The sequence below is a fragment of the Oncorhynchus nerka genome, linkage group LG12 (genome assembly GCF_034236695.1).
Source record: "Oncorhynchus nerka isolate Pitt River linkage group LG12, Oner_Uvic_2.0, whole genome shotgun sequence".
In the NCBI taxonomy this organism is placed as follows: Eukaryota; Metazoa; Chordata; class Actinopteri; order Salmoniformes; family Salmonidae; genus Oncorhynchus; species Oncorhynchus nerka.
In genome coordinates this window covers 2,902,800-2,927,488 of record NC_088407.1, presented here as the reverse complement: position 1 = coordinate 2,927,488, position 24,689 = coordinate 2,902,800, and the positions used below count along the sequence as shown (strand labels likewise).

At 41.2% G+C, this 24,689-nt stretch overlaps 1 protein-coding gene across 1 annotated transcript in view; it reads left to right on the top strand.

The window, feature by feature from the left end:
* Window positions 1–9,670: 9,670 nt before the first annotated feature.
* The window catches only part of LOC115118359 (butyrophilin-like protein 10), an 804,641-nt gene continuing 789,622 nt past the window's right edge, over window positions 9,671–24,689 (top strand). Inside the window, exons 1-2 of the mRNA XM_065025989.1 lie at window positions 9,671–9,733; window positions 14,743–14,787. Coding sequence (XP_064882061.1) covers window positions 9,703–9,733; window positions 14,743–14,787 — 76 coding nt within the window. The 5' untranslated portion in view covers window positions 9,671–9,702. The remainder of the gene's footprint in view (window positions 9,734–14,742; window positions 14,788–24,689) is intronic.

Here is a 24,689-nt window from a genome sequence, read left to right as displayed (position 1 = left end):
ACACTCTGCTAACCCTGATGTCCTTGCCATGTCTGAATGCTGGCACAGGAAGGCCACCAAAAATTCTGAGATTTCCATACCCAACTATAACATCTTCCGTCAAGATAGAACTGCCAAAGGGGGAGGAGTTGCAGTCTACTGCAGAGATAGCCTGCAAAGTAATGTCATAGTTTCCAGGTCCATTCCCAAACAGTTCGAACTACTAATTTTGAAAATTACTCTCTCCAGAAATAAGTCTCTCACTGTTGCCGCCTGCTACCGAACCCCCTCAGCTCCCAGCTGTGCCCTGGACACCATTTGTGAATTGATCGCCCCCCATCTAGCTTCAGAGTTTGTTCTGTTAGGTGACCTAAACTGGGATATGCTTAACACCCCGGCAGTCCTACAATCTAAGCTAGATGCCCTCAATCTCACACAAATCATCAAGGAACCCACCAGGTACAACCCTAACTCTGTAAACAAGGGCACCCTCATAGACGTCATCCTGACCAACTGGCCCTCCAAATACACCTCCGCTGTCTTCAACCAGGATCTCAGCGATCATCCGCTACAAGACCGCTACAAGACCATGGTGCTTGCCTACGGAGCTGTGAGGGGAACGGCACCTCACTACCTCCAGGCTCTGATCAGGCCCTACACCCAAACAAGGGCACTGCGTTCATCCACCTCTGGCCTGCTCGCCTCCCTACCACTGAGGAAGTACAGTTCCCGCTCAGCCCAGTCAAAACTGTTCGCTGCTCTGGCCCCCCAATGGTGGAACAAACTCCCTCACGACGCCAGGACAGCGGAGTCAATCACCACCTTCCGGAGACACCTGAAACCCCACCTCTTTAAGGAATACCTAGGATAGGATAAAGTAATCCTTCTCCCCCTCCCCCCCCCCTTAAAAGACCTAGATGCACTATTGTAAAGTGGCTGTTCCACTGGATGTCATAAGGTGAAAGCACCAATTTGTAAGTCGCTCTGGATAAGAGCGTCTGCTAAATGACTTAAATGTAAATGTTAAATGATCACTGCCTCATTGCCTGTATCCGCTACGGAGCCGCAGTCAAACGACCACCCCTCATCACTGTCAAACGCTCCCTAAAACACTTCTGTGAGCAGGCCTTTCTAATCGACCTGGCCCGGGTATCCTGGAAGGACATTGACCTCATCCCGTCAGTTGAGGATGCCTGATCATTCTTTAAAAGTAACTTCCTCACCATTTTAGATAAGCATGCTCCGTTCAAAAAATGCAGAACTAAGAACAGATATAGCCCTTGGTTCACTCCAGACCTGACTGCCCTCGACCAGCACAAAAACATCCTGTGGCGGACTGCAATAGCATCAAATAGTCCCCGCGATATGCAACTGTTCAGGGAAGTCAGGAACCAATACACGCAGTCAGTCAGGAAAGCTAAGGCCAGCTTCTTCAGGCAGAAGTTTGCATCCTGAACCTCCAACTCCAAAAAGTTCTGGGACACTGTGAAGTCCATGGAGAACAAGAGCACCTCCTCCCAGCTGCCCACTGCACTGAGGCTAGGTAACACGGTCACCACCGATAAATCCATGATTATCAAAAACTTCCACAAGCATTTCTCAACGGCTGGCCATGCCTTCCGCCTGGCTACTCCAACCTCGGCCAACAGCTCCGCCCCCACGCTACTCGCGCAAGTCCCTCCGGGTTCTCCTTTACCCAAATCCAAATAGCAGATGTTCTGAAAGAGCTGCAAAACCTGGACCCGTACAAATCAGCTGGGCTTGACAATCTGGACCCTCTATTTCTGAAACTATCCTCCGCCATTGTCGCAACCCCTATTACCAGCCTGTTCAACCTCTCTTTCATATCGTCTGAGATCCCCAAGGATTGGAAAGCTGCCGCAGTCATCCCCCTCTTCAAAGGGGGAGACACCCTGGACCCAAACTGTTACAGACCTATATCCATCCTGCCCTGCCTATCTAAGGTCTTCGAAAGCCAAGTCAACAAACAGGTCACTGACCATCTCGAATCCGACCGTACCTTCTCCGCTGTGCAATCTGGTTTCCGAGCCGGTCACGGGTGCACCTCAGCCACGCTCAAGGTACTAAACGATATCATAACCGCCATCTATAAAAGAAAGTACTGTGCAGCCGTCTTCATTGACCTTGCCAAGGCTTTCGACTCTGTCAATCACCATATTCTTATCGGCAGACTCAGTAGCCTCGGTTTTTCGGATGACTGCCTTGCCTGGTTCACCAATTACTTTGCAGACAGAGTTCAGTTTGTCAAATCGGAGGGCATGCTGTCCGGTCCTCTGGCAGTCTCTATGGGGGTGCCACAGGGTTCAATTCTCGGGCCGACTCTTTTCTCTGTATATATCAATGATGTTGCTTTTGCTGCGGGCGATTCCCTGATCCACCTCTACGCAGACGACACCATTCTACATACTTCCGGCCCGTCCTTGGACACTGTGCTATCTAACCTCCAAACGAGCTTCACTGCCATACAACACTCCTTCCGTGGCCTCCAACTGCTCTTAAACGCTAGTAAAACCAAATGCATGCTTTTCAACCGTTCGCTGCCTGCACCCGCACGCCTGACCAGCATCACCACCCTGGATGGTTCCGACCTTGAATATGTGGACATCTATAAGTACCTAGGTGTCTGGCTAGACTGTAAACTCTCCTTCCAGACTCATATCAAACATCTCCAATCGAAAATCAAATCAAGAGTCGGCTTTCTATTCCGCAACAAAGCTTCCTTCACTCACGCCGCCAAACTTACCCTAGTAAAACTGACTATCCTACCGATCCTCGACTTCGGCGATGTCATCTACAAAATTGCTTCCAACACTCTACTCAGCAAACTGGATAAAGTTTATCACAGTGCCATCCGTTTTGTCACTAAAGCACCTTATACCACCCACCACCGCGACTTGTATGCTCTAGTCGGCTGGCCCTTGCTGCATATTCGTCGACCAGATCCACTGGTTCCAGATCATCTCCAGGTCATCTACAAGTCCATGCTAGGTAAAGCTCCGCCTTATCTCAGTTCACTGGTCACTATGGCAACACCCATCCGTAGCACGCGCTCCAGCAGGTGTATCGCACTGATCATCCCTAAAGCCAACACCTCATTTGGCCGCCTTTCGTTCCAGTTCTCTGCTGCCTGTGACTGGAACGAATTGCAAAAATCGCTGAAGTTGGAGACTTTTATCTCCCTCACCAACTTCAAACATCTGCTATCTGAGCAGCTAACCGATCGCTGCAGCTGTACATAGTGGATTGGTAAATAGCCCACCCATTTTCACGTACCTCATCCCCATACTGTTTTTATTTATTTACTTTTCTGCTCTTTTTTATGTTAGTCTTTAGCTGACACTCTAGGATTCTTCTTAACCTCGTTGAGCATTCTGCACTGTGAGCTTTTGGTGTACAATGATCGATGTTTTGCTTTAGCTTTGAGATGAAGAATCAATAGTTTGTTTAACAAGCTGGTTTGCAACCCGGAGTAAACACTTACAGTAATTTGCAAGTAACACACTCAGCTTCCAAAATGGGGTTTTCCCTTTTTATCCCCTACCGCCCAAGGGGATTTCCCTTAACTTTAATACCATAAAACATCATTAATAGTTGCTATTACAAAGATGTCTCTGCAAGGCAGAGTTCAGCATATTGTTATTTGCAGTTTGTTTCCAAATCCTTCTTCCTCCTATTGCTATGATGTGTAGGGAGAAGTAAGTCTGGAACATAGCATCAACAGGAACTGAAAGTATAGTTTCAACAAACAGCTGATATTTTCATGCACTTGCAAGGTGTCTACCATTGATTCTTCATCTCAAAGCTAAAGCAAAACATCGATCATTGTACTTTTGTAATTACAGGTGTTCCTATAACGTACAGATGTTATATAATTCCTTTCAGAAACAACCTGTCATTCATCACAAACTTTGTGAATATCTGGGTTTTCCCTCTTCACAATGCAGAAAGACTGGATTTAATCAGTGGACACCACTCATTTTAATTACAACACACCTGTCATGATTGTTTCCATTACTAAAGTAGAGGTTTATTATTATTATTGCTAAAGGTACTGCATATGTGTAAACAATTTTTTAGCAAGAGTTAGCACTAGTATAGGCTATATGCAGAAAGTAGTTTTGTATGGATTTTATCGAAGGGAAACAATAACAGTCTTGAACTTTTTTATTTTTATTTTTGGCAACATAGTGATATATTCAGCTACAAAATACTAGTCTTCTCCCATTTTTTTAACCATTGCCTCCACCCACAAGGTGTATAAACAGCAACAATAAATAATAATAACATAAGATAATAGATACAAAACAAAAATGTGAAGAACATAAATCAATCAACTCTAATTAGCACATGTAGGACAGTATGCAAGTGTGTGTGCATGGACTGTGCTGATGTATTTTCTCACATGTGCAGCACATAGTGTTTGTTTTACAGTCCTTCTTTGGGGGGCAGAATTGTCATCTCCTCCTCTTGCTTGCCCCAGCTGCAGCCTCAGGTGGATCAGGACAAGATACAGCCCCCTTATCTCAGCTCACTGGTAACCATAGCAACACCCACTCATAGCATATTTCACTGGTCATCCCCAAAGCCAACACCTCCTTTCGCCGCATTTCCATGCAGTTCTCATATCTCCCTCACTAACTTCAAGCATCGGTTGTCACAGCAGCTAACCAATCACTGCAGCTGTACACAGCCCATCTTGGCCAGGTTGCAGCTGTAAATGAGATCTTGTTCTCAACTAGCCTACCTGGTTAAATAAAGGTGAAATTAATCAAATAAAAAAACAGCTTTCAAAAGCGCTGCAGAGGCTGCTGTGATGGGGCTCCCTTCTTTGAATGGGTGGAGTTACAAGGGCCTTTCCCAGCTGCTCCAGGAAACACCCTCCTCTTGTTTTGCTTATCAGGCATCCAGGTAGGGTTGGTATGAGGACACATCAATGACGTAATGGAAGATGACCAGGGGCCAGCAGCAGTCATCCTCCTGCAGCTGTAATTTCCAATAACCTTGTCCAGGTTGTCCACACCTCCTTTGTTGTGGTTATAATTCAGAATGATGGCTGATTTCTTGCCCTCACGATCACTGATCTCAGCAGTTTTGTGCAGTGTGGTCAGGAGGACCACATTCTTGTTCCTCTTTGGGAGGTAAGAAACTAGAGTGGTGGTGGTGGTGAAAGCAGACTTTGATGAGAAGGCCTCTCTCCCCCTTGTTGTGAGGAGTGCAGGGGGGAGCTCAGGCTTGTTCTTTCTAACTGCGAACTATGGTGATCTTCCTCTTCTGTAGTTGCTGGCTGAGTTCAATCGGTAGCACACATAATCTCAATTTGTCATTGTGTGTGTGTGTGTGTGTGTGTGTTTGTGTATTTGTGGTTTTTGTGGTGTGTAAATGATTTTATAACAGCAGGGTCAAAATGATGAACAAAGGGGGTTTTCTCTGCTGTTAAACACAGTGGCAGGTCATGTTTTACCCTTAAGACAACACAAGAGTTAAGCACACTGTGTTTGTCTACTGTTGTTACTTAGATGCAGATCAGATCAAATGACCAATATATGCAGAAATCCAGGTAATTCCAAAGGGTTCACATACTTTTTCTGGCCACTGTTGATAGATAGATATACACAGACAATAAATAAATATAAAATATATACAGTACCAGTCAGAAGTTTGGACACACCGACACATTCAATGGTTAATCTTCATACATACTATTGTCTTCAATGTAGAATAAAGGTGAATACATCAAAACAATGACACAACACATATGGAATCATGTAGTAACCAAAAAAATGTTAAACAAAGCAAAATATATTTTATATTTGAGAATCTTCAAAGTATCCACCCACCTGTCTGAGAATACTGTTCATTGACTACAGCTCAGCATTCAATACCATGTTGCCCAACAAAGCTCATCACTAAGCTAAGGATCCTGGGACTAAACGCCTCCATCTGCAACTGGATCCTGGACTTCCTGACGGGCCGCCCCAGGTGGTAAGTGTAGGCAACAACACATCTGCCATGCTGATCCTCAACACTGGGGCCCCTCAGTGTTGCATGCTTAGTCCCCTACTATACTCCCTGTTCACCCACTACTGCGTGGCCAAGCACGACTCCAACACCATCATTAAGTTTGCTGACTACACAACAGTGGTAGGCCTGATCACTGACAACGATGAGACAGCCTACAGGGAGGAGGTCATAGACCTTGCAGAGTGGTGCCAGGACAGCAACCTCTCCCTCAATGTGAGCAAGACAAATGAGATGATCGTAGCCTTAGAGAAATGGAGGGCCGAACAGGCCCCCTTAACATTGATGGGGCTGCAGTGGAGCGGATCGAGAGCTTCAAGTTCCATGGTATCCACATAACCAACAAACTATCATGGTTCAAACACACCAAGACAGTCGTGAAGAGAGCACGACAACACCTTTTCCCCCTCAGAAGACTGAAAAGATTTGTCATGGGTCCCCAGATCCTCAAAAAGTTCTACAGCTGCACCATCGAGAGCCTCCTGACCAGTTTCATCACCACCTGGTATGGCAACTGCTCGGCATCTCGACTGTATGGCACTACAGAGGGACCTATATACTAGGCGGTGTCAGAGGACAGCCCAAAAAATTGTTAAAGACTCCAGTCACCCAAGTCATAAACTGTTCTCTCTGCTACCGCACGGCAAGAGGTACCGGAGTGCCAAGTCTAGGAAGAAAAGGCTCCTCGACAGCCTTCTACCCCCAAGCCATAAGACAGCTGAACAATTAATCAAATGGCCACCCAGACTATTTATATTACCCCCTTGTTTTTACACTGCTGCTACTCGCTGAATATTATCTATGCATAGTCACTTTACAAATGACTTCGACTAACCTGCACCTCCACATTGACTTGGTACTGGTACCCCCTGTATATAGCCTCCACATTGACTCTGTACCGGTACCCCCTGTATATAGCCTCCACATTGACTCTGTACCGTAATACCCTGTATATAGCCTCCACATTGACTCTGTACCGGTACCCCCTGTATATAGCCTCCACATTGACTCTGTACCGTAATACCCTGTATATAGCCTCCACATTGACTCTGTACCGTAATACCCTGTATATAGCCTCCACATTGACTCTGACTCTGCCTCCACATTACCGTAATACCCTGTATATAGCCTCCACATTGACTCTGTACCGGTAGCCTCCCCCTGTATATAGCCTCCACATTGACTCTGTACCGGTACCCCTGTATATAGCCTCCACATTGACTCTGTACCGGTAGCCTCCCCCTGTATATAGCCTCCACATTGACTCTGTACCGGTACCCCCTGTATATAGCCTCCACATTGACTCTGTACCGGTACCCCCTGTATATAGCCTCCACATTGACTCTGTACCGTAACACCCTGTATATAGCCTCCACATTGACTCTGTACCGTAATACCCTGTATATAGCCTCCACATTGACTCTGTACCGGTACCCCCTGTATATAGCCTCCACATTGACTCTGTACCGGTACCCCCTGTATATAGCCTCCACATTGACTCTGTACCGGTACCCCTGTATATAGCCTCCACATTGACTCTGTACCAGTACCCCTGTATATAGCCTCCACATTGACTCTGTACCGGTACCCCTGTATATAGCCTCCACATTGACTCTGTACCGTAACACCCTGTATATAGCCTCCACATTGACTCTGTACCGTAATACCCTGTATATAGCCTCCACATTGACTCTGTACCGGTACCCCCTGTATATAGCCTCCACATTGACTCTGTACCGGTACCCCCTGTATATAGCCTCCACATTGACTCTGTACCGTAATACCCTGTATATAGCCTCCACATTGACTCTGTACCGGTACCCCCTGTATATAGCCTCCACATAGACTCTGTACCGGTACCCCTGTATATAGCCTCCACATTGACTCTGTACCAGTGCCCCCTGTATATAGCCTCCACATTGACTCTGTACCGGTACCCCCTGTATATAGCCTCCACATTGACTCTGTACCGGTACCCCCTGTATATAGCCTCCACATTGGCTCTGTACCGGTACCCCCTGTATATAGCCTCCACATTGACTCTGTACCGGTACCCCCTGTATATAGCCTCCACATAGACTCTGTACCGGTACCCCTGTATATAGCCTCCACATTGACTCTGTACCGGTACCCCATGTATATAGCCTCCACATTGACTCTGTACCGGTACCCCCTGTATATAGCCTCCACATTGACTCTGTACCGGTACCCCCTGTATATAGCCTCCACATTGACTCTGTACCGGTACCCCCTGTATATAGCCTCCACATAGACTCTGTACCGGTACCCCTGTATATAGTCTCCACACTGACTCTGTACCGGTACCCCTGTATATAGCCTCCACATTGACTCTGTACCGGTACCCCTGTATATAGCCTCCACATTGACTCTGTACCGGTACCCCTGTATATAGTCTCCACACTGACTCTGTACCGTAATACCCTGTATATAGTCTCCACACTGACTCTGTACCGGTACCCCCTGTATATAGCCTCCACATTGACTCTGTACCGGTACCCCCTGTATATAGCCTCCACATTGACTCTGTACCGGTACCCCCTGTATATAGCCTCCACACTGACTCTGTACCGGTACCCCATGTATATAGCCTCCACATTGACTCTGTACCGGTACCCCCTGTATATCGCCTCATTATTGTTGTCATTTTATTGTGTTACTTTTTGATTAGATTTTTTTTCACTTTAGTTTATTTAGTCAATATTTTCCTCACTCTATTTCTTGAACTGCATTGTTGTTAAGGGCTTGTCAGTAAACAGGGCTTCAGCATTTCACAGTAAGGTGTTGTATTGAGTATTCAGCGCACGTGACAAATACGATTTGATTTGATTTTGCCTTGATGTCAGCTTTCCACACTCTTGGCATTCTCTCAACCAGCTTCAACTGGAATGCTTTTCACTTTGCGGTCCAACTCATCCTAAACCATCTCAATTGGGTTGAGGTCGGGTGATTGTGGAGGCCAGGTCATCTGATGCAGCAATCCATCACTCTCTGTCTTGGTTAAATAGCCCTTACACAGACTGGAGGTGTGTTGGGTCATTGTCCTATTGAAAAACAAATGATAGTCCCAGTAAGTGCAAACCAGACAGTGTCACCAGCACAGCACCCGCACACCATCACACCTCCTCCTCCATGCTTCATGGTGGGAACCACACATACGGAGTAGGGATTAGAGGTCAATCCTCTCAGATCTACAGTAGTGACTGAAAGTAGGGGTTAGAGGTCAATCCTCTCAGATCTACAGTAGTGTCTGATAGTAGGGGTTAGAGGTCAGTCCTCTCAGATCTACAGTAGTAATGGATAGTAGGGGATAGAGGTCAATCCTCTCAGATCTACAGTAGTGTCTGACAATAGGGGTTAGTGGTCAGTCCTCTCAGATCTACAGTAGTGTCTGACAGTAGGGGTTAGAGGTCAGTCCTCTCAGAATAACACAGTTGAGCACATGGGAATGGTTGGCTTTAATGGATATGATCCTAGTCCAGGGGTGGGAGAAGTGGCAATGAAGAAATATACAGTGGTAGAGGAACTATAGACAAGATAATCTACTCTCTCTTCCTCTGTTTCACCACGTCGTCAGCAGGGTCTTGTGTGGTCAGAACATGAAAGAGGAGGAGGGTCTATATGTCTGTAACTGGAGAACACAGTCTCACTCAGCATCAAGACAGGATGGAACTCACACCACTCTGCTGGCAGATCTGTAAGTAGTCTGTGTGTGTGTGTGTGTGTGTGTGTGTGTGTGTGTGTACGTGTGTACGTGTGTACGTGTGTACGTGTGTACGTGTGTACGTGTGTGCGTGTGTGCGTGTGTACGTGTGTGTGTGTACGTGTACGTGTACGTGTGTGTGTGTGTGTGTGTGTGTGTACGTGTGTACGTGTGTGCACGTGTGTACGTGTGTGCGTGCGTGTGTGCGTGCGTGCGTGCGTGCGTGCGTGTGTGTACGTGTACGTGTACGTGTGCGTGTGTGTGTACGTGTGTACGTGTGTGCGTGTGTGCGTGTGTGTACGTGTGCGTGTGCGTGTGTGTGTGTGTACGTGTGTGCGTGTGCGCGTGTGCGCGCGTGTGTGTGTGTGTGTGTGTGTGTGTCGGCAGGTGAGATGGACATCTACGAGCTAAAATCTGTTTAATATCTACAGTTAAAGTCAAAAGTTTATATACACATGTTGGAGTCATTAAAACTCGTTTTTCAATCACACCACATTTCTTGTTAACAAACTATAGTTTTGGAAAGTCGGTTAGGACATCTACTTTGTGCATGACACAAGTCATTTTCCCAAAAATTGTTTGCAGTCAGATTATTTCACTTATAATTCACTGTATCACAATTCCAGTGGGTCAGAAGTTTACATACACTAAGTTGACTGTGCCTTTAAACAGCTTGGAAAATTCCTTTACTTTATGTCATGGCTTTAGAGGCTTCTGACAGGCTAATTGACATAATTTGAATCAATTGGAGGTGTACCTGTGGATGTATTTCAAGGCCTGCCTTCAAACTCAGTGCCTCTTTGCTTGACATCATGGGAAAATCAAAAGAAATCAGCCAAGACCTCAGAAAAAATTGCAGACCTCCACAAGTCTGGTTCATCCTTGGGAGCAATTTCCAAACCCCTGAAGGTACCATGTTCATCTGTACAAACAATAGTACGCAAGTATAAACACCATGGTACAACACAGCTGTCACACCGCTCAGGAAGGAGACGCGTTCTGTCTCCTAGAGATGAACGTACTTTGGTGCGAAAATTGCAAATCATTCCCAGAACATCAGCAAAGGACCGTGTGAAGATGCTGGAGGAAACAGGAACAAAAGTAACTATATCCACAGTAAAACGAGTCCTATATCGACATAACCTGAAAGGCCGCTCAGCAAGGAAGAAGCCACTGCTCCAAAACCGCCATAAAAAGCCAGACTACGGTTTGCAACTGCACATGTGGACAAAGATCGTTCTTTTTGGAGAGATGTCCTCTGGTCTGATGAAAAACAGGAACAAAAGTATCTATTTTCACAGAGTCCAATATCGACATCACCTGAAAGGCAATTCAGCAAGGAAGAAGCCACTTCTCCAAAAACGCCATAAAAAAAACAGACTACGGTCTGCAACTGCACACAGTGACAAAGATGGTAATTTTTAGAGAAATGGTCTGATGAAACAAAAATAGTTATGTTTGGAGGAAAAAGGTGGATGCTTGCAAGCCGAAGAGCACCACCCCAACCGTGAAGCATGGGGATGGCAGCATCATGTTGTGGGGGTGCTTTGCTCCAGGAGGGACTGGTGCACTTCACAAAATAGATGGCATCATGAGGAAGGAAAATGATGTGTATATATTGAAGCACCATCTCTATACATCAGCTAGGAAGTTAAAGCTTGGTCGTAAATGGGTCTTCCAAATGGACAATGAGTTGGCTTAGGGACAACAAAGTCAAGGTATTGGAGTGGCCATAACAAAGCCCTGACCTCAATCCTATAGAACATTTGTGGGCAGAACTGAAAAAGCGCTTGTGAGCACGGAGGCCTACAAACCTGACTGTCAGGAGAAATGGGCCAAAATTCACCCAACTCAAAGTGGGAAGCTTGTGAACTGAAAGATTTGACCCAAGTTAAACAATTTAAAGGCAACAACAACCAAGTACAAATTATGTAAACTTCTGACCTATTGGGAATGTGAAGCTGAAAAAAAATCATTCTCTCTTCTATTATTCTGACATTTCACATTCTTAATGTAAAGTGGTGATCCTAACTGACCTAAAACAGGGCATTTTTTACTAGGATTAAATGTCAGGAATTGTGAAAAACTGAGTTTATATGAGTTTAAATGTATTTGGCTAAGGTGTATGTAAACATCCGACTTCAACTGTATATAGTTTAATATCTGTATTGTTTAATATCTATATAGTTAAATATCTATATAGTTTAATATCTATATAGTTGAATATCTATATAGTTGAATATCTACGTAGTTTAATATCTATATAGTTTAATATCTATATAGTTTAATATCTACATGGTTTAATATCTATATCGTTTAATATGTATATGTTTTAATATCTATATAGCTTAATAACTTGACGATCTTGGATCTAACTAGAACAGCAAACGGCCCTGGGAAATGAATAATAACTTCAGCTAGGGAGCCAGTTAACATTAGCTAGCTAGCTAACAGTACACTTTAGCTTAAGACAGATAGCTAGCTAAAAGTACACTTTAGTTTAAGACATATAGCTAGCTAACAGTACACTTTAGCTTAAGACATATAGCTAGCTAACAGTACACTTTAGCTTAAGACATATAGCTAGCTAACAGTACACTTTAGCTTAAGACATATAGCTAGCTAACAGTACACTTTAGCTTAAGACATATAGCTAGCTAACAGTACACTTTAGCTTAAGACATATAGCTAGCTAACAGTACACTTTAGCTTAAGACATATAGCTAACTAACAGTACACTTTAGCTTAAGACAGATAGCTAGCTAACAGTACACTTTAGCTTAAGACAGATAGCTAGCTAACAGTACACTTTAGCTTAAGACATATAGCTAGCTAACAGTACACTTTAGCTTGAAATGAACCTGTCTGTCAAAATTAGACAAAATGTATAGTTGTCATGCCTGCTCCCGCTCTCCCTCCCTGGCACTCGAGGCTGCCAGGCTGCCCAGCACTACACACTCCTGCCACCATCATTACGCACGCCTGCTCCCGCTCTCCCTCCCTGGTGATGAGGGTGCCAGGCTGCCCAGCATTACACACTCCTGCCACCATCATTACGCACGCCTGCTCCCGCTCTCCCTCCCTGGCACTTGAGGCTGCCAGGCTGCCCAGCACTACGTACTCCTGCCACCATCATTACGCACGCCTGCTCCCGCTCACCCTCCCTGGCACTCGAGGCTGCCAGGCTGCCCAGCACTACGTACTCCTGCCACCATCATTACGCACGCCTGCTCCCGCTCACCCTCCCCTCCACTCGAGGGTGCCAGGCTGCCCAGCACTACGCACTCCTGCCACCATCATTACGCACCCCTGCTTCCCTCGTCATGCGCATCAGCGATTTGTTGCACTCACCTGGACTCAATCACCTGTGTCATTACCGCCCCTATATCTGTCTGTTCCCCAGCTCTGTTCCCTGCTTCAGCATTAATTGTTGTATGTCAAATCAAATCAAATCACATTTTATTTGTCACATACACATGGTTAGCAGATGTTAATGCGAGTGTAGCGAAATGCTTGTGCTTCTAGTTCCGACAATGCAGTAATAACCAACGAGTAATCTAGCTAACAATTCCAAAACTACTACCTTATACACACAAGTGTAAAGGGATAAAGAATATCTACATAAAGATATATGAATGAGTGATGGTACAGAGCGGCATAGGCAAGATGCAGTAGATGGTATCGAGTACAGTATATACATATGAGATGAGTATGTAAACAAAGTGGCATAGTTTAAAGTGGCTAGTGATACAAGTATTACATAAAGATGCAGTAGATGATATAGAGTACAGTATATACGTATACATATGAGATAAATAATGTAGGGTATGTAGACATTATATTAAGTAGCATTGTTTAAAGTGGCTAGTGATATATTTTACATCAATTCCCATCAATTTCCATTATTAAAGTGGCTGGAGTTGAGTCAGTGTGTTGGCAGCAGCCACTCAATGTTAGTGGTGGCTGTTTAACAGTCTGATGGCCTTGAGATAGAAGTTGTTTTTGAGTCTCTCGGTCCCAGCTTTGATGCACCTGTACTGACCTCGCCTTCTGGATGATAGCGTGGTGAACAGGAAGTGGCTCGGGTGGTTGTTGTCCTTGATGATCTTTATGGCCTTCCTGTGACATCGGGTGGTGTAGGTGTCCTGGAGGTCAGGTAGTTTTCCCCCGGTGATGCGTTGTGCAGACCTCTTAGTATCATTTATAGCCAAGACACACCCACCTCAACTCACATGACGAAACACAGATCTCAGGAACAGTTCACAAAGAACCTTTTACTTGAAAGAGGAGTATCCCATAGCCAGATAGCATTAGCTATAAATTATCGTTCAGTTTGGTCTCCTAAACGAAGTTCCTATCTTGTTCTTGGTACCACTTAGGACCAAACCATTACCTCATCCAATGGCATATATCAATTGTCAATTCTAGATACTCCCATCTCAAATACACCCCCTCCTGGACAAGATCAGAAAAAACACAGCCTCCTAGGTCATATACTAAATCAAGATTAGGGCAACCTCAGAGGGGACATACAATAGTTACAGACACATTCCCATAAGAAGACAAGCCTCCATTCTGTCCTCCTCCTCTTCTGATATTCTTCATAGCATCACATGGTTTAACAGATACATTGACATATGAAGACAAGCTTGACCTCTCTCCTCTCTGGGCCCGTAGTGACTAAGCCCTAGCAGAGCAGGGATAACTGCAAACTGCCAACAGTATTATCCGAAAGAAGACATCCTAATGACAAATATCTCACCATAAGCATTATTATGTAAATAAAACATCTTATTTATCAATGTTACCTAATTAATTCTGATTCATCCCCAACAGGTCTCATATAAGAAGGCTCAGGAAACATTTGAGTTTTTGGGACAGCTATTTAATAGTACTCTCTGTGTGTTTCAGTGTTTACATCATGTACCATAGTGATAGTTCTCTCTGTGTGTTTCAGTGTTTACATCATGTACCATAGTGATAGTTCTCTCTGTGTGTTTCAGTGCTGTTGAGTACACTGGTATACTGTAGCCTCGGACAAGGTGGAGGTGAGTACATTTCTCTATATTCATCACCTGTTCTATAATAGTAACATTTCTCTATATTCATCACCTGTTCTATAATAGTAACATTTCTCTATATTCATCACCTGTTCTATAATAGTAACATTTCTCTATAATCATCACCTGTTCTATAATAGTAACATTTCTTCCTGTCTCTTCACTGGTTGTGACTTCATGTCAGTCTCCAGTCCTGATTCTCTTAGTAAAGAAGGTTCCATAATGGATCTCCACCTGTTCTATAATAGTAACATGTCCTCCTGTTCTAGCTGCTCTCACCTGCAGCACATCACAGGGTAGGACATGTTACTTTGTGATGTGAGATACAGACTCAAATAGCTACATGTTAACAATAACTGTAACTATATAACTAACTAAATAACTATAACTATATAACCCTAACTATATAACTAACTATATAACTAACTATATAACTATATAACTAACTATATAACTATAACTATATAACTAACTAAATAACTAACTATATAACTATAACTATATAACTAACTATATAACTATAACTATATAACCCTAACTATATAACTAACTATATAACTAACTATATAACTATAACTATATAACTAACTATATAACTATATAACTAACTATATAACTATAACTATATAACTAACTATGTAACTAACTATATAACTATAACTATATAACCCTAACTATATAACTATAACTATATAACTAACTATATAACTATAACAATATAACTAACTATATAACTAACTATATAACTATAACTATATAACTAACTATATAACTATAACTATATAACTAACTATATAACTATAACTATATAACTAACTAAATAACTATAACTATATAACTAACTAAATAACTATAACTATATAACTAACTATATAACTATAACTATATAACTAACTATATAACTAACTATATAACTATAACTATATAACCCTAACTATTTAACTAACTATATAACTATAACTATATAACTAACTAAATAACCCTAACTATATAACTAACTATATAACTATAACTATATAACTAACTATATAACTAACTATATAACTATAACTATATAACCCTAACTATTTAACTAACTATATAACCCTAACTATTTAACTAACTATATAACTATAACTATATAACTAACTAAATAACTATAACTACATAACCCTAACTATATAACTACCTATATAAATATAACTATATAACTAACTATATAACTATAACTATATAACTATAACTATATAACTAACTATATAACTATAACTATATAACTATAACTATATAACTATAACTATATAACTATAACTATATAACTAACTATATAACTATATAACTAACTATATAACTATAACTATATAACTCTAACTATATAACTAACTATATAACTATAACTAACTATATAACTATAACTAAATAACTAACTATATAACTAACTATATAACTATAACTATATAACCCTAACTATATAACTAACTATATAACTATAACTAACTATATAACTATAACTAAATAACTAACTATATAACTAACTATATAACTATAACTATATAACTAACTATATAACTATAACTATATAACTAACTAAATAACTAACTATATAACTATAACTATATAACTAACTATATAACTAACTATATAACTATAACTATATAACTAACTATATAACTAACTATATAACTAACTATATAACTAACTATATAACTATAACTATATAACTAACTATATAACTAACTATATAACTATAATTGCATAACCCTAACTATATAACTAACTATATAACTATAACTATATAACTAACTATATAACTATAATTATATAACTATAACTATATAACTAACTATATAACTATAATTATATAACTATAACTATATAAATAACTATATAACTATAACTATATAACTAACTATGTAACTATAACTATATAACTAACTATATTACTATAACTATATAACCCTAACTATATAACTAAATATATAACTATAACTATATAACTAACTATATAACTATAACTATATAACCCTAACTATATAACTATAACTATATAACTAACTGTATAACTAACTATATAACTAACTATATAACTATAACTAAATAACTAACTATATAACTAACTATATAACTAACTATATAACTAACTGTATAACTAACTATATAACTATAATTATATAACTATAACTATATAAATAACTATATAACTATAATTATATAACTATAACTATATAACTAACTATATAACTATAATTGCATAACCCTAACTGTATAACTAACTATATAACTATAATTGCATAACCCTAACTGTATAACTAACTATATAACTATAATTATATAACTATAACTATATAACTAAATATATAACTATAACTATATAACTAACTATATAACTAACTATATAACTATAACTATATAACTAACTATATAACTATAATTATATAACTAACTAAATAACTAACTATATAACTATAACTATATAACTAACTATATAACTAACTATATAACTATAACTATATAACTATAACTATATAACTAACTATGTAACTATAACTATATAACTAACTATATTACTATAACTATATAACCCTAACTATATAACTAAATATATAACTATAACTATATAACTAACTATATAACTATAACTATATAACTAACTATATAACTATAATTATATAACTGTAACTATATAAATAACTATATAACTAACTATATAACTATAACTATATAACTATAACTATATAACCCTAACTATATAACTAACTATATAACTATAACTATATAACTAACTATATAACTATAACTATATAACTAACTGTATAACTAACTATATAACTAACTATATAACTATAACTATATAACTATAACTATATAACTAAATAAATAACTAACTATATAACTATAATTATATAACTAACTATATAACTATAATTATATAACCCTAACTATATAACTAACTATATAACTATAACTATATAACTATAACTACACAACTAACTATATAACTAACTATATAACTATAACTATATAACTAACTAAATAACTATAACTACATAACCCTAACTCTATAACTAACTATATAACTATATAACTATAACTATATAACTAACTATAGAACTATAACTATATAACTATAAATATATAACCAACTATATAACTAACTATATAACTATAACTATATAACTAACTATACAACTAACCATATATCTATAACTATATAACTATAACTATATAACTAACTATATAACTATAACTATACAACTAACTATATAACTATAACTATATAACTAACTATATAACTAACTATACAATTATAACTATATAACTAACTATATAACTAACTATATAACTATAACTATATAACTAACTATATAACTATAACTATATAACTAACTATATAACTATAACTATACAACTAACTATATAACTATATAACTGACTATATAACTAACTGTATAACTAACTATATAACTAACTATATAACTATAACTATATAACTATAACTATATAACTGTAACTATATAACTAACTATATAACTGTAACTATATAACTAAGTATATAACTAAGTACATAACTACAACTACATAACTAACTATATAACTAACTATATAACTATAACTATATAACTAACTATATAACTAAAACTGTATAACTAACTATATAACTATAACTATATAACTAACTATATAACTATAACTATATAACTAACTATATAACTATAACTATATATCTAACTATATAACTAGAACTATATAACTAACTATACAACTAACTATATAACTAACTATATAACTAACTATATAACTATAACTATATAACTAACTATATAACTATAACTATATAACTAAGTATATAACTAAGTATATAACTAGCTATAAAACTATAACTATATAACTAACTGTATAACTAACTATATAACTAACTATATAACTAACTATATAACTAACTATATAACTATAACTATATAACTATAACTATATAACTATAACTATTTAACTAACTATATAACTAACTATATAACTATAACTATATAACTACAACTATATAACTAACTATATAACTAACTATATAACTATAACTATATAACTAAAACTAATAAAAATATATTGTCTCTATTATGAAAGACTAGGATATAATCTAGAGTTAGATATATTGTCTCTATTATCAAAGACTAGGATATAATCTAGAGTTAGATATATTGTCTCTATTAGGAAAGACTAGGATATAATCTAGAGTTAGATATATTGTCTCTATTATGAAAGACTAGGATATAATCTGGAACTAGATCTACTGTCTCTAATATATTATGACAGACCAGCTAGATCTACTGTCTCTTTTCTATTATGACAGACCAGCTAGATCTACTGTCTCTATTATATCATGACAGACTAGCTAGATCTACTGTCTCTTTTATATCATGACAGACCAGCTAGATCTACTGTCTCTATTATATCATGACAGACCAGCTAGATCTACTGTCTCTAATATATTATGACAGACCAGCTAGATCTACTGTCTCTATTATATTATGACAGACCAGCTAGATCTACTGTCTCTATTATATAATGAGAGACCAGCTAGATCTATTGTCTCTATTCTATTATGACAGACCAGCTAGATCAACTGTCTCTATTATATTATGACAGACCAGCTAGATCTACTGTCTCTATTATATTATGACAGACCAGCTATATGTACTGTCTCTAATATATAATGACAGACCAACTAGATCTACTGTCTCTATTATAAAATGACACTGAGTCTGTACATTGGTCTGTCTCTATGGATAGGTTATGGTCACTGAGTCTGTACATTGGTCTGTCTCTATGGTCAGGTTATGGTCACTGAGTCTGTACATTGGTCTGTCTCTATGGTCAGGTTATGGTCACTGAGTCTGTACATTGGTCTGTCTCTATGGCCAGGCCAGGCTATGGTCACTGAGTCTGTACATTGGTCTGTCTCTATGGTCAGGCTATGGTCACTGAGTCTGTACATTGGTCTGTCTCTATGGCCAGGCTATGGTCACTGAGTCTGTACATTGGTCTGTCTCTATGGTCAGGCTATGGTCACTGAGTCTGTACATTGGTCTGTCTCTATGGTCAGGCTATGGTCACTGAGTCTGTACATTGGTCTGTCTCTATGGTCAGGCTATGGTCACTGAGTCTGTACATTGGTCTGTCTCTATGGTCAGGCTATGGTCACTGAGTCTGTACATTGGTCTGTCTCTATGGCCAGGCTATGGTCACTGAGTCTGTACATTGGTCTGTCTCTATGGCCAGGCCAGGCTATGGTCACTGAGTCTGTACATTGGTCTGTCTCTATGGCCAGGCCAGGCTATGGTCACTGAGTCTGTACATTGGTCTGTCTCTATGGCCAGGCCAGGTTATGGTCACTGAGTCTGTACATTGGTCTGTCTCTATGGCCAGGCCAGGTTATGGTCACTGAGTCTGTACATTGGTCTGTCTCTATGGCCAGGCCAGGCTATGGTCACTGAGTCTGTACATTGGTCTGTCTCTATGGTCAGGCTATGGTCACTGAGTCTGTACATTGGTCTGTCTCTATGGCCAGGCCAGGCTATGGTCACTGAGTCTGTACATTGGTCTGCCTCTATGGCCAGGCCAGGCTATGGTCACTGAGTCTGTACATTGGTCTGTCTCTATGGTCAGGTTATGGTCACTGAGTCTGTACATTGGTCTGCCTCTATGGCCAGGCCAGGCTATGGTCACTGAGTCTGTACATTGGTCTGTCTCTATGGCCAGGCTATGGTCACTGAGTCTGTACATTGGTCTGTCTCTATGGCCAGGCTATGGTGCACACCTAGAATATTTTTGGTGTCAAATTTCAGTTGAGGCTTTCATCTAATGATGATGTTGGGTCAGTAACCAGCAGGTAGCCTAGTGGTTAGAGTGTTGGGCCAGTAACCAGCAGGTAGCCTAGTGGTTAGAGTGTTGGGTCAGTAACCAGCAGGTAGCCTAGTGGTTAGAGTGTTGGGTCAGTAACCAGCAGGTAGCCTAGTGGTTAGAGTGTTGGGTCAGTAACCAGCAGGTAGCCTAGTGGTTAGAATGTTGGGTCAGTAACCAGCAGGTAGCCTAGTGGTTAGAGTGTTGGGTCAGTAACCAGCAGGTAGCCTAGTGGTTAAAGTGTTGGGTCAGTAACCAGCAGGTAGCCTAGTGGTTAGAGTGTTGGGTCAGTAACCAACAGGTAGCCTAGTGGTTAGAGTGTTGGGTCAGTAACCAGCAGGTAGCCTAGTGGTTAGAGTGTTGGGTCAGTAACTAGCAGGTAGCCTAGTGGTTAGAGTGTTGGGTCAGTAACCAGCAGGTAGCCTAGTGGTTAGAGTGTTGGGTCAGTAACCAGCAGGTAGCCTAGTGGTTAGAGTGTTGGGTCAGTAACCAGCAGGTAGCCTAGTGGTTAAAGTGTTGGGATAGTAACCAGCAGGTAGTCTAGTGGTTAGAGTGTTGGGTCAGTAACCAGCAGGTAGCCTAGTGGTTAGAGTGTTGGGTCAGTAACCAGCAGGTAGCCTAGTGGTTAGAGTGTTGGGTCAGTAACCAGCAGGTAGCCTAGTGGTTAGAGTGTTGGGTCAGTAACCAGCAGGTATCCTAGTGGTTAAAAGTGTTGGGTCAGTAACCAGCAGGTAGCCTAGTGGTTAAAGTGTTGGGTCGGTAACCAGCAGGTAGCCTAGTGGTTAGAGTGTTGGGTCAGTAACCAGCAGGTAGCCTAGTGGTTAGAGTGTTGGGTCAGTAACCAACAGGTAGCCTAGTGGTTAAAGTGTTGGGCCAGTAACCAGCAGGTAGCCTAGTGGTTAAAGTGTTGGGTCAGTAACCAGCAGGTAGCCTAGTGGTTAGAGTGTTGGGTCAGTAACCAGCAGGTAGCCTAGTGGTTAGAGTGTTGGGTCAGTAACCAGCAGGTAGCCTAGTGGTTAAAGTGTTGGGTCAGTAACCAGCAGGTAGCCTAGTGGTTAAAGTGTTGGGTCAGTAACCAGCAGGTAGCCTAGTGGTTAGAGTGTTGGGCTAGTAACCAGCAGGTAGCCTAGTGGTTAGAGTGTTGGGTCAGTAACCAGCAGGTGGCCTAGTGGTTAGAGTGTTGGGTCAGTAACCAGCAGGTATCCTAGTGGTTAGAGGGTTGGGTCAGTAACCAGCAGGTATCCTAGTGGTTAGAGTGTTGGGCTAGTAACCAGCAGGTAGCCTAGTGGTTAGAGTGTTGGGTCAGTAACCAGCAGGTATCCTAGTGGTTAGAGTGTTGGGTCAGTAACCAGCAGGTAGCCTAGTGGTTAGAGTGTTGGGCTAGTAACCAGCAGGTAGCCTAGTGGTTAGAGTGTTGGGCTAGTAACCAGCAGGTAGCCTAGTGGTTAAAGTGTTGGGTCAGTAACCAGCAGGTAGCCTAGTGGTTAGAGTGTTGGGTCAGTAACCAGCAGGTAGCCTAGTGTTTAAAGTGTTGGGTCAGTAACCAGCAGGTAGCCTAGTGGTTAGAGTGTTGGGTCAGTAACCAGCAGGTAGCCTAGTGGTTAGAGTGTTGGGTCAGTAACCAGCAGGTAGCCTAGTGGTTAGAGTGTTGGGTCAGTAACCAGCAGGTAGCCTAGTGGTTAAAGTGTTGGGTCAGTAACCAGCAGGTAGCCTAGTGGTTAAAGTGTTGGGTCAGTAACCAGCAGGTAGCCTAGTGGTTAAAGTGTTGGGTCAGTAACCAGCAGGTAGCCTAGTGGTTAAAGTGTTGGGTCAGTAACCAGCAGGTAGCCTAGTGGTTAAAGTGTTGGGTCAGTAACCAGCAGGTAGCCTAGTGGTTAAAGTGTTGGGTCAGTAACCAGCAGGTAGCCTAGTGGTTAAAGTGTTGGGTCAGTAACCAGCAGGTAGCCTAGTGTTTAAAGTGTTGGGTCAGTAACCAGCAGGTAGCCTAGTGGTTAAAGTGTTGGGTCAGTAACCAGCAGGTAGCCTAGTGGTTAAAGTGTTGGGTCAGTAACCAGCAGGTATCCTAGTGGTTAAAGTGTTGGGTCAGTAACCAGCAGGTAGCCTAGTGGTTAAAGTGTTGGGTCAGTAACCAGCAGGTAGCCTAGTTGTTAAAGTGTTGGGTCAGTAACCAGCAGGTAGCCTAGTGGTTAAAGTATTGGGTCAGTAACCAGCAGGTAGCCTAGTGGTTAAAGTGTTGGGTCAGTAACCAGCAGGTAGCCTAGTGGTTAAAGTGTTGGGTCAGTAACCAGCAGGTAGCCTAGTGGTTAAAGTGTTGGGTCAGTAACCAGCAGGTAGCCTAGTGGTTAGAGTGTTGGGTCAGTAACCAGCAGGTAGCCTAGTGGTTAGAGTGTTGGGTCAGTAACCAGCAGGTAGCCTAGTGGTTAAAGTGTTGGGTCAGTAACCAGCAGGTAGCCTTGTGGTTAGAGTGTTGGGTCAGTAACCAGCAGGTAGCCTAGTGGTTAAAGTGTTGGGTCAGTAACCAGCAGGTAGCCTAGTGGTTAAAGTGTTGGGTCAGTAACCAGCAGGTAGCCTAGTGGTTAGAGTGTTGGGTCAGTAACCAGCAGGTAGCCTAGTGGTTAAAGTGTTGGGTCAGTAACCAGCAGGTAGCCTAGTGTTTAAAGTGTTGGGTCAGTAACCAGCAGGTAGCCTAGTGGTTAAAGTGTTGGGTCAGTAACCAGCAGGTAGACTAGTGTTTAAAGTGTTGGGTCAGTAACCAGCAGGTAGCCTAGTGGTTAAAGTGTTGGGTCAGTAACCAGCAGGTAGACTAGTGGTTAAAGTGTTGGGTCAGTAACCAGCAGGTAGCCTAGTGGTTAGAGTGTTGGGTCAGTAACCAGCAGGTAGCCTAGTGGTTAAAGTGTTGGGTCAGTAACCAGCAGGTAGCCTAGTGGTTAGAGTGTTGGGTCAGTAACCAGCAGGTAGCCTAGTGGTTAAAGTGTTGGGTCAGTAACCAGCAGGTAGCCTAGTGGTTAGAGTGTTGGGCCAGTAACCAGCAGGTAGCCTAGTGGTTAGAGTGTTGGGTCAGTAACCAGCAGGTAGCCTAGTGGTTAGAGTGTAGGGTCAGTAACCAGCAGGTAGCCTAGTGGTTAGAGTGTTGGGTCAGTAACCAGCAGGTAGCCTAGTGGTTAAAGTGTTGGGTCAGTAACCAGCAGGTAGCCTAGTGGTTAGAGTGTTGGGTCAGTAACCAGCAGGTAGCCTAGTGGTTAAGTGTTGGGTCAGTAACCAGCAGGTAGCCTAGTGGTTAAAGTGTTGGGTCAGTAACCAGCAGGTAGCCTAGTGGTTAGAGTGTTGGGTCAGTAACCAGCAGGTAGCCTAGTGGTTAAAGTGTTGGGTCAGTAACCAGCAGGTAGCCTAGTGGTTAAGGTGTTGGGTCAGTAACCAGCAGGTAGCCTAGTGGTTAAAGTGTTGGGTCAGTAACCAGCAGGTAGCCTAGTGTTTAAAGTGTTGGGTCAGTAACCAGCAGGTATCCTAGTGGTTAAAGTGTTGGGTCAGTAACCAGCAGGTAGCCTAGTGGTTAGAGTGTTGGGTCAGTAACCAGCAGGTATCCTAGTGGTTAAAGTGTTGGGTCAGTAACCAGCAGGTAGCCTAGTGGTTAAAGTGTTGGGTCAGTAACCAGCAGGTAGCCTAGTGGTTAGAGTGTTGGGTCAGTAACCAGCAGGTAGCCTAGTGGTTAAAGTGTTGGGATAGTAACCAGCAGGTAGCCTAGTGGTTAAAGTGTTGGGTCAGTAACCAGCAGGTAGCCTAGTGGTTAGAGTGTTGGGTCAGTAACCAGCAGGTATCCTAGTGGTTAGAGTGTTGGGCTAGTAACCAGCAGGTAGCCTAGTGGTTAGAGTGTTGGGTCAGTAACCAGCAGGTGGCCTAGTGGTTAGAGTGTTGGGTCAGTAACCAGCAGGTATCCTAGTGGTTAGAGTGTTGGGTCAGTAACCAGCAGGTAGCCTAGTGGTTAGAGTGTTGGGCTAGTAACCAGCAGGTAGCCTAGT